General features: G+C 43.1%; 1 protein-coding gene across 1 annotated transcript; it reads right to left on the reverse strand.

Moving 5' to 3' along the window:
* Nucleotides 1-3,312: 3,312 nt before the first annotated feature.
* Nucleotides 3,313-5,341, reverse strand: HILPDA (hypoxia inducible lipid droplet associated). Its single transcript, XM_010947567.2, is given in 3 exon segments — nucleotides 3,313-4,061; nucleotides 4,063-4,244; nucleotides 5,141-5,341. Coding segments are annotated over 2 exon segments (216 nt in total). The 5' UTR covers nucleotides 4,177-4,244; nucleotides 5,141-5,341; the 3' UTR covers nucleotides 3,313-3,959.
* Between the last annotated feature and the right edge of the window lie 7,187 nt (nucleotides 5,342-12,528).

Genomic DNA, 12,528 nt, shown 5'->3' on the forward strand with positions numbered 1-12,528 from the left:
ACCTCAATGTAGAAAAAAACCTGCATACTAGGAATAGACTACCAATTAATTAAGTGATATTGTCTAAGTTACTTAGTTTTCTCCTGTTTCCTCTGTAGGAAAATGAAAAGACACCATCCAGTACAGTAGCCACTAGCCGCATGTGACTTGAAATGTGGCTAATCCAAATGCAGATCTGTTATAAGTGTAAAATGCTCAGCAAGACAAATACACACTTAGTACAAAAATAAAAGAATGTAAAACATCTCATTAGTAACTTTTTATGTTGATTACATACTGAAATATTTTTAATATATTGGGTTAACTAAAATTTGTTTAAAATACCTTTTCCTATTCCTTCTTTCTTTTTAATGTGACCACTAGACAATTTTAAATCATATACATGGCTTGTATTATATCTTTATTGGACAGTGCTAAACTAGATCATATCTTCCAGCCCTTAATATTCTGATACTTATCTTAAGTTTTAGGAGTGCAGCCCTTTAAACCCAGAAAGCATTACACAGCATACATTTAAAGTATTTCCTTTCCTTCTGTTCTCCTAGACGGCACTAGAGTTAAGGTTTCAAGCTAATAATTAACAGATATTATTAAATATTTAAATATTTGCAATTTTCTAAATATGTTGTACTTAGTCTTATTGCCATGCCCTTGCTCCAAGGCTTTCCTAACTTGACTGCCTTTTCATTCTTTAAAATTCAGGTCCTCTAAGAAGCTTTTCCTTAACATCCATCTCCTGCCTATGAATAACTTTATGTATCCACTGTCCTATACACATTATTCTGTAATAGAACCATGAAACATTTTTGTTTACATGCACCCCCCTCCCCCTGCCTTCTATCTTGTGTATGTTATCTGACGTAGTAATGAGATCTCAGTTGATGCCTGGCACCTAGGTGCTGTAAGCAATGTATCAGTCAGGATAAGCCAAGTTATGCTGCAGTAACAACAACAGCAAAAAACCCACACCACACTAGCTTAAGACAACAAAGGTTTATTTCTCATGTACACTCCATGTTCATCAGGGCCCAGTAGAGGGCTCTGTTCCATGGCATCCTTACTCTAGAACCTAAAGGACAGTTGCATTTGGAGCATTGCTGGTCACTGTGGCACAAGGAAAAAGAGAGCTCTGGGGATTTTTGAGCCTGTGATTAAATGCTCCAAACTAGAATTGACACAAGTCGCTTCTACTCAAAACTCATTGGCCAGAACTAATTACATGGCCTTATCCAACCACAAGGGTGTCAGGAAGTGCAATTCTATCATGTGCTTGGAAAGCAAGGGCAAAAATATTTGGAGAATATTAATGACTGCTGCTAATGACCCTTCTATTCAATAATCTTTCAGGCTACTTTTCCTCCTGCAGTTGAAATACATTCACTATACGTTCCCCTCCTCCCAGCAAAGAAACAACCCAAGAATTCCCTTCAGTCACAATGTCAAGTTCAAATTCAAGAATCTGAGTGATGCACACTAGTTCCTGTACCAGTTTCAGATGTGGCTTGAGATCGAGGGCTATAAACTAAAAAGACAAGCCATGAGCTACACATCTAATACACAATGGTGGAATAGGGGCAGGATACATGCAATAAGGGGAGAGAGGACAAATGGGAGCCACAGCAGCCTAGTGATTGTGTTCCACTAAGCAGATATGATGAAAGCCCCTTACCCTGAGGAAAAGGAATATTTCTTGATTAGCCCCCAATTCTGCTTCTTGGGAAGGCATCCTTAGGTAATTCTTCTGTTTTAAGCTTCTAAGATTTTAGGGTTGTTGCTGCCACATAGCCTAACCTAATTTCTCCTGACTGACATAGAGATTGGAATCTGGGGGAGTTGCATATTAAAGGGAAAAAAAAAAAAAGCAAAACCCTACATGTGTAACAATAACTTACACGGAGGGCAGCAAAGAAATGGAGGCTGGAAGGGTGGCAAGCCATGTTATACAGTAGCAAAGTATTTGGTTAAACTGTTGCCTGCAGTAAGTTAGAAGACATAGTTTAATAATCTGCCTAATAAGCCAGGAGAAACAGAGAACAGAATTTTAGCAGCAGGAATTGGATACAGTTTGTTGCTATTGACAAAACACTACAGGATGAGCTCAGGAGAGAACTGGGATCTAGAGAGACTACAGAAATCACAGGGCTTCACAGAAGCAACTGCTTCTCATCCCTAAGTGGTAATACATAAAATGGAGAAAATTCAAATTCAGTTTTGTAGGAAGGGTGATCAACTCCCGGTTTACCCAAAACTGCCCCAGTTTTAGCACTGTAAGTCCTGCAACCCAGGAAATCCCTCTGCCAGGCAAACAGGAACAGTTGCTCACTTTACTCATAGGAAAGATCGAAACAGTGGTATGGCCATCACATCTTGGTTGAAACCTGAGTGGATTACATTGTTTTAGAGCAAAGACCTCATTAACATTGTGGCATCCAGTAAACCACTTCAATTAAACTAAACTGCTTGGGGAAGGGACTTCAGATGCAGCTCTAGAACTGAAAGATCAAAATGTTCCAAAGTAGTTGGAGAGGCATAAGAAGGAGAAAACTATACTACAATTAAAAAAAAAAAAGTCTAGAAAAGGGCAGCTACTGGTACATGAAATCACCTGAAATTAGAGCTAAAAAGCCAACTCTATTTTTGAGAGCACTCTGCTAACAAGACCAGTCACATAAGCCCAGCCAACCATGGAAGACCAGGGAGTACAATCTGACCAGGTGCCCATAGGGTGGGAAGCTGGAACTACCTGACAGCACTAATGACCACCACAGTGCAATAAATAAGAGTGATGTCCAAACCACTGGTTTCTAGGGTAGTGGCATTTAAGTTTAAGGACACTCAGGAAGAAAAACTGGTTTAGCAGAGGACACCAGGCACCATTCTTACCCTTTAGCAAAAGTAAATCAAGCTCACCATATATGAAATGATGTGCACACTAAGACATGTGAATTACCACAGGCAGAGGAGTGAATGTGCTTCAGCATGGGATGGGGATGGATGAGGGGCAGATTCAAGAAAAAAAAAAAAAAAAAAAAAAACCCCTCCAATTCTGGGTTAAGGCCAAGCTGCTTCGACATGGGAGAGCAGAAAAGATTATCTGTGAGGTACACACATTTCAGTGGCTGAGGAGGGCACACACAGGGCAGAGGAGGCAAGTGTCTCTGCCTTCAGGTTCAGAGGTTTATTCACCTTATGTCTTAAAAGTGTTTTCGGTACCTTCCCTCTCCAAAGTTTTAAGATGTGAAACCTTAGATCTGAAAATTAAGACTCTTCCCTACCACCAACTTCAAGGGCAGAAGTAGTCAACAAGACACATAACAGAAATATTCAACTTTATTTCATTAGAAAAATTCATTGAAGCCACATGGTGGCCATAATGCCCATGTCCTGAGCAGGCCTTGTCATCCCACTGCCCACTTCAGGCCAATACACACACACACATACATACTGTGTTGGAGGAAGGGCTTAAAATATAAAACAATGAGAAATGGACACTGAACACTCCACCTCCCCCCTGCCTACAGCCAACCCACACACCTCAACTGTCATCTGCACACAGAGGAGCTCTTGAGGAAGAGAAGCTGAACACCAAATAAACTGACCATGAGACACTCAAGTCCAAAGGAACTCTTGGCAGATGCTTAGAAAGTAGGGTTGAAAATAAACACCATCTCCCAACAGCTGAAGTTGCAGCACAAGTCCTCATCTAAGAGGTGTCACAGGCACACTGCCAAGGACCACAAACTCTGGGGAGACAAGTGAGATCACTCCATTCCACAGCCATAGGCAACCCACTCACATCTATGTATTAAATAGGCCCTTTTTCCAGAGGAAGGAATATCCAGATGGAGAGGCCCTTCAAGGGCCTAGTAACAGTTACTTCTCTGATAACACTGATGCTGAGCTTGCCTGCCCAGGAACTGGGACAGCGGGCTGGATTCATTTAGATCAGTGTTCCAAGGTTACAGCCGGTGGAGGGAGGTCTTATCACATCCCTCTGGATGGATGTTCTGGAAGGCGCTTGGAGGCTCTGTGTTGGCTATTCGACCTCTGGTGGTTGCAAGGGCTCCCAGGCAATGGGCTCCCCAGTAAGCTCCCCAGGGATTCTATCAGGCTAACGAAGATGCAGAGCAGGGTCAGCGCCACACCTAAGAGATAGAGGTTCAACATATGCTTCATGATTGAAAGGACCTCACTTCTTTGTAGAGCAGTGGAGCTACCTTCTGCTTCTGGAAGGCCTTTGGATCCTGAGAAAAGAGAGGCAAGGTTAGTCTCCAGCCTTCTGGGACGTGGATGACTCTGGCCCTGACCCAGCAGCTAAGGGAGTGGCTCAGACAGCCAGGGAGACAGGGACCAACGGATGTTCTATCACAGCAGAATATGTAAGTATATTTACACTGTAAACTCCATGGCTGTGGAACTAGTCTAGCTTCTTGGACTAATTCAAGAGCACGCCTTAAAACTTTTCTCTTAAAATAAAAACATTTATTTCTCTTGCTAGGTATGCACAATCCCTGTGCCACAGTCCAGGGACCAGAAACCTTCCTAAAGTAAAAACCCAATCCTTTTGTGGGGATGTGGTGGGTAGGGAGTAAGAATGTAAGAACATGTCCTGGAGACAGCAAAAGCAACCTGCTTAGAAGTCTCCCTCACATCTCAGTCAAGCTGGAGTTAATCATAAAATTTTTGAAAGTCAAAATAACTCTAAGGGAGTCAAATCTACCGAGTTCACTTGTTTAACAAGTACACCTTGAATACCCACAATGTGTCAGGCACCCTGGAAGGTACTAAGGGCACCCGAGGCCATCGAGACAGAACCTGGCCCTCATAGACAAGAAAACTGGCAGTTTCCACAAACACACGAAGGGCTGTGACAGGAAGGAGATGCTAAGGGTGCTGTGGGTGGTATGGCATGGGCGCCTAACCCAACCCTGGTAAGCATGGGATAGGCCACGTGGATCCTAGTCAGAGCCACCCCTGGAGAAAGCAGGGCTGGGAGGCAGAGTGGGGACCCGGATTGGGGCTGGGCGAGGAGAGAAGTTCTGGACGGCGCAGCCCCAGGCGGCGAACGGCTGGCCGCCCACGGGGCACGCAGCCCGGGGGCTGGGTGCGGGGAGCCGGGGAAGCCCACAGGGCAGCTCACCTCCAAGAGGAAGGGCCGGGAATGGCTCCCTCGATGTAATAGCCGGTAGTGCGGAGTCACAAAAAAAGTCAGACGAGCAGCGCGAGATGGCAACCCTGACGCGAAGACAAAAGCGTAACCCGCAGCGAAACGCACCCCACACCGTGCACTTATAGTCGCGGCCTGCCCCAAGCCCGCGCACGCGCACTAGGGCCCGCACGCACGCACTTAGACGCCAAGATCCCGACCCCGCCCCGCCCCGCCCCCAGGCGAGGGCGGACCCGGGTCCCCAGTGGTGCGCTAGCAGGAACAGCTGTTTGGAAAAATGCAGACTGTGCGGCACTAGTCATTGAGGTCGGTGGTGGAAGCAGGCGTGTGTGTTAACTGCCTTTTCTTAAGGCAGGAAACTTTATTGCAGCAGGAAGCGTTTGAAGGACCAGAAAGCTCATTCCTACCCCGCAGCCTCCAGCACCCCCATACCAAATCAGTGGAATACACACCTGAGGTGCCCCCAGTCCAAGGGCAGGGGAGTAAGTCTGGACGGCGGGGGATGAGGTCTTCACCGGAGTCTTAAAAAAAAACACAGATTGTCGGAGAAGGGCCTCAGACCGCCCCCCGCCCCGACTCTCAGTTTTCTCCATTCCGAGACTGAAAAGCTGACTTTGTCTCACTGCCCAGAGAGAGGTACCGGGATTCCAGATGCCACCCCCAACCTCTATTTCAAGTGCTGAGGTTTAACTTGCCATTGATACCTCTGGAATGGCGAGACCTTTTTATATCATTAACTCTGCTTTCTATGGGAGTTTGTCAAACTAAGAAAATGTGAAATCCTCATCTGACTCTTGTGTCTTCGCCTAACTGCATGTGGACAAGTCACTTTGCACGCACTATGTCTCAGTTTCCTCATCTAAAATGCGGCCGCTAAATGATTTTTGAGGATGCTTTGAGATTTAACCAAAGATCTAAGAGGTCACAGTCCAGCCTTATACCTATATTTGGGGGCTGGGAAGCCTTACTAAGCACTAAGCACCAGCCCCCAAACCAAAGAAATGTTGATGTTCTGTCGCGAGAGCACCCAAAGGCGAGTCTCGGGAAACAGTGCTGGGGAGGCACTGGAACTGGGGAGGCTCTTGGGGAGGAACGTCTACGCCGTAGAAGGAAGGCTGTAGGCGGTTTCACTGCCTTCCGAGGATGCAGAGGAGAGAGGGCCAAAGCCTGGGGGCCGGTGACTAAATCTAGCAGGTCTCCTGATCTGTAGGCCTGTCGGTTTCGCGAGCCTGGACTGGACAAGTGACAATCCGGGAGCTCCGTGGCCTCTGCTGAACAAGCGAGGCGGAGCCAAATTCTAGCCGCGACCTTTCACCGATTTTCTTGGCTCTCAGTCAGTTCTCGGAGGAGGAGCGGCTGGAAAGACCGGGAAAGGAGAAAGTTGGAAACTGGAACGTGCTGGGAGGCAGGCATTTTTTAGTTAACTTTTCTACTCAGCCCTCAGGAATTTTTGGTCCTTCGTTATACTAGAGTTTCGTCTGTTTGGTGCTGGACTCGGTGACTCTTTTCTTGCACTGTTACTAAGGAGAGGCTCCAGCTCTGAAATCACACTATCAGGGGTCCCAAATGCCACCACTTACTAGTTGGGGGCCTTGCGCAGGTCCTTTAACCTTCAGGTACTTTGGTTTCCTTAACTGTTATATGGGATAATAAGTCTTCACTTGGATATTAATGGATATGACTTAGTCCACATAAAGCACCGAGAATAGTGCCTGGCGCAGAGAAAACACTCTGTAAATGTTAACATCATCTGTATCATCGACTACAAAACTCCCAGTGAGGGACTTCGCTCATAATAGCCCAAGTTCAGTGAGTGAATGCAGGAATTCCACAACAACCCTTTGGGCTCTGCGGATTGTGAGCTCTAAAATTGTATTTTCAGCTCGAGGGAAGAGATGGGCACCTCTCCAACAATTCCCTCTTGCCCACATTCAGTGCCATTCTCTAAACTGCCATTCTCTAAATAATACGTGTAAAGTATGTGTCACATGGTAGATTATTACCAAATATTGGCTGTTGCTTTTCTACAAAGTATAAAAGCAGGTTGTTGTCCTAGAATAAGCTTGTGACCTGGTTGGGTAAACAAGACAAAAAAAAAAAAAAAAGCTAGCAACTCAAGGTATGGTGAGGCAGTGGTTAGAAATTAGTCAGACCTCAATGTGAATCCTGCTCTGCAATTTGCTAGCTATTGTCCTTGGACTCTGCTTGCCTCTGTTTCTTTATTTAAAAAATGGGAGTAATGATAGTTCTTACCTAATAAGATTATTGTGAATATTAAGTTAAGTAAGAGAGGTAAATACTTAGTATAGATTAGGGAAAAATAAGTGGTGGTTATTCATCTAATTAGCTTCTACGGTAGACTGTAATAGATTTACTTCAGTACTTGGGAGCCCAGAAATGGGGGAAGAGAGAGAAGTGGGTGGCAGAGAAATATGAAGTAAGAACATGACTAAGGTGACAATGCTTTGCTTGGGGATCTGGAATTTTAATATTCCCTGTGACTAAATGGAACAGTGGAAAGAAAATAAGTGTTTACCCAGTAACTGACGTGCTAAATGTTTTGCTAAATGCCTTAAGTTAATTCTCGTAACAACCCTGTGACGTAGGCATTATCTTACTTCTTTAGGTGTTAACCATGCTTTTTCCACCAAAAGAAAAAGAGACTTCCCTTCAGCAGGTCTTTCACTCATCCTTCATATCTCAGTTCAAACATGGTTCCTCCGGGAACACCTGCGCTGAACCTCGGACCCTTGCTGCAGGCTCCAGTAGCGTGATATCCATTTTGCTCACTATTTGCTTACTTGTGTTTAGTTGTGTTATGTCTGCTTCCCCTCTAAAGCCTGCAAATGTCAATGAAAGGAGTGTCTGCTTTGACTTTGTTTTCATTCCATCTCAGCACCTAGCACCGCATTGTCGGCTTTCAATAAATATTTGTTGACTGAAAGGATAAATGAACAAATGAGGATCTGACCTAGCATCTTCAGTGAATCCTCACTGTTCCACCAAGGAAGGGTGGATAGGGCTTCAAGACAAACGCTCTTCAGATTCTGCCTCCTTCTTGGGAACTGCTAACCAAGGAAAGCTCCTTATGAGGTGTGTCCTTCTCCCCAAGCCCCTCAAAATCAGTGATTCCATAGTTGGCCCACACAGGCGTACATACTAAGAATACATTAGCTTCACAGACTTAATCTTATGATCCTGGGTCCATTTAAAGAACATGTCCCCACATTGCTGGTGAGTATAAACTGGTACCCTCTCTGTGGAAATCAATATGCCAATATCTATAAAAATAAAAGCATGCACATGCTTTTTGACCTCGAATTCCACTTCTGAAGAATGATCATTACAGACAAACTCCTGCATACAAAGAGTGGAATGTAAGAGGCAGTCATTGCAACACCATTTGTAACAGCAAAAGATTGGGGGAAAAAAAAACAGAGCAGCCTATGAGTAGGAGACTGGTTAAGTTAGTGACCAATAGCAGGATTGCACGTTCATACAATGGGCTACCACAGAGCCAGCAAAAGAGAATAAGTAGTTTTGCACATAGTGGCATGATCTCCACAATATTAAGTAGAAAAAGCAAGTGTATAGTGTGTGTATAGTATGCCACAGCTTGTGTTAAAACAAACCCACAAGATAGGATGTACAAAATGAGATAGCACCTCCTACCCACTAGGATGGCTAAATATATATAAATATATATATGGAAAATAAAGTGACAACTGTTGATGAGGAAGTGGAGAAAACAGAACCCAAAAACATTGCTCTTGGGAATGTAAAACTGTGCAGCTGCTATTTGAAAGTTTAACAGTTCCTCAAAAAGTTAAACATAGAGTTATCATATGACCCAACAACTCCACTTCTAAGTATATATTCAAGTGAACTGAAGACATGGGGTCACACAAAAACTTGTACACAAATGTTCATAGGAGCATTACTCATAATAGCTAAAAAAGTAGAAACAGCTCAAAGGCACATCAGCTGATGAATGGGTAAAAAAAAATGTGGTGCAATGGAATATTATTTAGAAGTAAAAATGAAGTATTAATACATGCCACAACATGGATGAACCTTGAAAATGTTATGCTACATGAAGAAGTCAGACACAAAAGGACACATAGTGTATGATTCCATTTATATGAAATGTCCAGAACAGTCAAATCCACAGAGACAGAAAGTAGGTTAGTGTTTGCCCTGGCCTGGAGGGAGAGGGGAATTGGGAGTGACAGCTTCTGGAGATGATGAAAAATGTTCTAAAATTAGACCATAGTGAAAAGCAATTTTTTGAATAAAATAAAATTAGACCATAGTGATGGTTGCACAACTCTGTAAACCACTGAACTGGACACTTTAAGAGGGTGAATTTTCGTATGTGAATCATATCTGAATAATAGCTATTATTCTTTAAAAAGGAGGGCAAGTTGAAGACATCTTCAGATGATAGACAAAAACATTGTTAATCATTACAGACCCTTACTAAAGAAACTTTTGAAGCATGTCCCTAAAAACTGAACCTAGAGGGAAACAGTGAGATGAAAGAAGAAATGGTGAGTAAACAATCAGAAAACATACGAATGAATCTAAACAAATCATGACTACTTAAAATCATTTTAAATAATAATGATCAGTTTGGCAAAGTAAAAATGACAAGAGGAACTAAAAAAAATGGTAAAGGTTTCAGTTGGGAGCAGTGAGCAGAGAAAGTTGTTACTTCTTATTTGGGAGGAAGGTAGATGTTGATTAGTTTTAGACATCTGAAGTCTTTATTAAAATGTTAAGGGTAGTTCTTCCTCTTCCTTCCCTTCCTGAACAGTTCAGTCTTCAAGCCACTGGGTAGAACAAAGCCAGTGTCTGCTATGAAGAGGAGGACCAGCAGCCCAGGGGGGAATGTCTCTTTTATTCTCTGCTGTATCCTCAGTTCTGAAACATGATTCATTAAGTATCTGGTGAATGTATGGGTGCATGAATGAATGACTTACTCTCTTATCTTCCTTTTAAATCCTGATCAAGTGTCATTTCTCAAGGAGGCCTTCCTAATCATTGAATACAAAACAACACCCCCACCCTCTCCATCTCCCTTACTCTGCTTCATTTCTTCTTCATAGACGTCAACACCAGACAAGGACTTGGACTATTTCGTCAATTGCTGTATACCTAAACTCAAAGCAGTGCCTGGCATCTCATTGGTGCTCAACAGATATTTATTGAATGAATAAATAATAATTTTTGTATATCTGAGTTCTTTTTTTTTAAGGAGCAGCTGCTCAATGATTGGTTCTATTCATTTGTATTTGTTGTGCAACAACATTTTAACAGTGATCATTTCTGGGTGACAGTTATGAGCTCCTTTCCCCCCCCCCCAATTTTCTCCCATTTGCATCTGTTGCTTTTACAACTAAAGAAAAAAGTTAAAATTTACTAACACTTTGTAAATTAATTGCTTGTACAACATTGTGACAACAACACATAGGCAGTGAGGAAAAACAGGCAAGGGAATTTGGGTGGGGAAATTGGGTCAGGAGCAGCGGCAGCTGTGGGAGGTGGGAGGGAGAGGAGTGGGAGGGCTATGACAGCAAGGTGCCCACGGAAGATAAAGCCAATGCCAAAGATGGGCAGAGGGCACCCAAGGCCAACGGTGGCTTCTTCACCCCTGCCTCAGCCGGGAGTCTCAATTCTGAGTCTGGTGCTAGCACTAAATAACCACCGACTGGGATAAGTCAGTTCTCCAGGCCTCAGTTTCCTCTTCTGTGAAACGCAGGGCTGGAAGATATGCAATATCTCCATGCTTTTCTACCTCAGGAGTTCGTGGTTCCAGAACCTACACTTAGAGGCTGCAGCATGGATGGAGTGTGTGTGTGTGTGTGTGTGTGTGAGAGAGAGAGAGAGAGAGAGAGAGAGAGAGTCCTGAAGGCACACTAGAGCTCTGTCCCCAATACCCATTTGGGGAATGCTGGATGAACCATGCAGAGGAGAAAAAACAGTGTTTAAAATTATGTGGGCCATGTAAGTTAACCACGGAAATTTTATAGAGAGAGAGAGAGACTGGTAAGATATACCCTTAAATACTAACATTACCATTATTTTTCACCAGGCTTGCCCTCTTATCCATCAGTCACAGCAGGCATAGTGCCTGGGGCCTATAGAGTTTACAATGACCCAAAAATATTTCAGACGTGGAAAACACAATATATTGGCTTCAAAATTTTTAAGAAGGCAAAATTAAAACGAATAAGCATTTAATCAAAAGTCTCCAACATCCGTGGGCCGCTCCTTACCTGCCCCTGAGAGCTGCAGTCACCTAGAAACCAGCAGAGACAGGGCCCTTTCAGGGCAGAGTAATTTTTTCTAATGTGCTATTGCTTGGGAGGGCCCAAATGTTATGGTCAGCTTCTTCACTGTAATTTCTGGGAAAAGTTCACTCAGACCTCCCTGAATTGAGATCTTCTTGGTCTAAGTTTAGAGGGAAATTGGATAAAACCTTCATTTGAGGGAACCAACGATAGTGGTCTCACTGGTGGTACCAAGAAACTGATTTCCTTGTATTAAGTGCACTTCATGTATTTCTAATGAGATGACTTTCCAGAAAGTGACATTTGTTATGTTCTGGCTTTTAAAAAGTGAAATATAAATAAATTTCATAATTTAAAAAAAAAACAAAAAAGCCCAAAAAAGTCTCCAACATATGACATTTTGTCAACTATACAATTTCAACTCAACTTAATAACTATAAATGTGGGAAGTGGGTGTTTTTTAATGTGATGGGGGCATACTGTAATAAGCATGTCTAAGGCCTGTGTTAAGTTCTCAAAGTGGGTGGGTGGAGGGTAATAACTCAGTGGTAGAGCACATGCTTAGCATGCATGAGGGCCTGGGTTCTATCACACAAAATAAATAAAAAATAAAGTGGGTGGGTGGTGGATTATGGATTCATTTTATAGTTTCTTCTATTCGCCAGTTTTCTACTATGAGCCTATTTGGTAAGAAGAGGAAAAACTTCAATGAATATTTTGAAAAAGCATGTTAGTGAAAAAGCTTAGGAAAGATTTGGGGTGAAGAAACATAGTTTCCTTGTGGACTGTCTAGTCCTCTGTCTTCTGCGTATAATAAGAATCAAACGGGAAACTCACTCAAAACATGTACTTAAGAGCATTTTCTCTTTCTGTGCTATTTATCAAGTTATGTCCATCCAACAGTTTAGGATAAATCTCTGTTGATACTCTCTGCTCTCTCCTTCTTTCATGGAATCACAAAATTATTAAATGTTAAGACCTAGAGGAAGTCTTCCTTCCTGTCCTCTTGTCTTGGAGATCAGGGTGGGCTCTCTGAGAACAGTGAAGCCCAGGCCAGCTGTGACCAAG

This window comes from Camelus bactrianus, chromosome 7, assembly GCF_048773025.1.
Source record: "Camelus bactrianus isolate YW-2024 breed Bactrian camel chromosome 7, ASM4877302v1, whole genome shotgun sequence".
Taxonomy (NCBI): Eukaryota; Metazoa; Chordata; class Mammalia; order Artiodactyla; family Camelidae; genus Camelus; species Camelus bactrianus.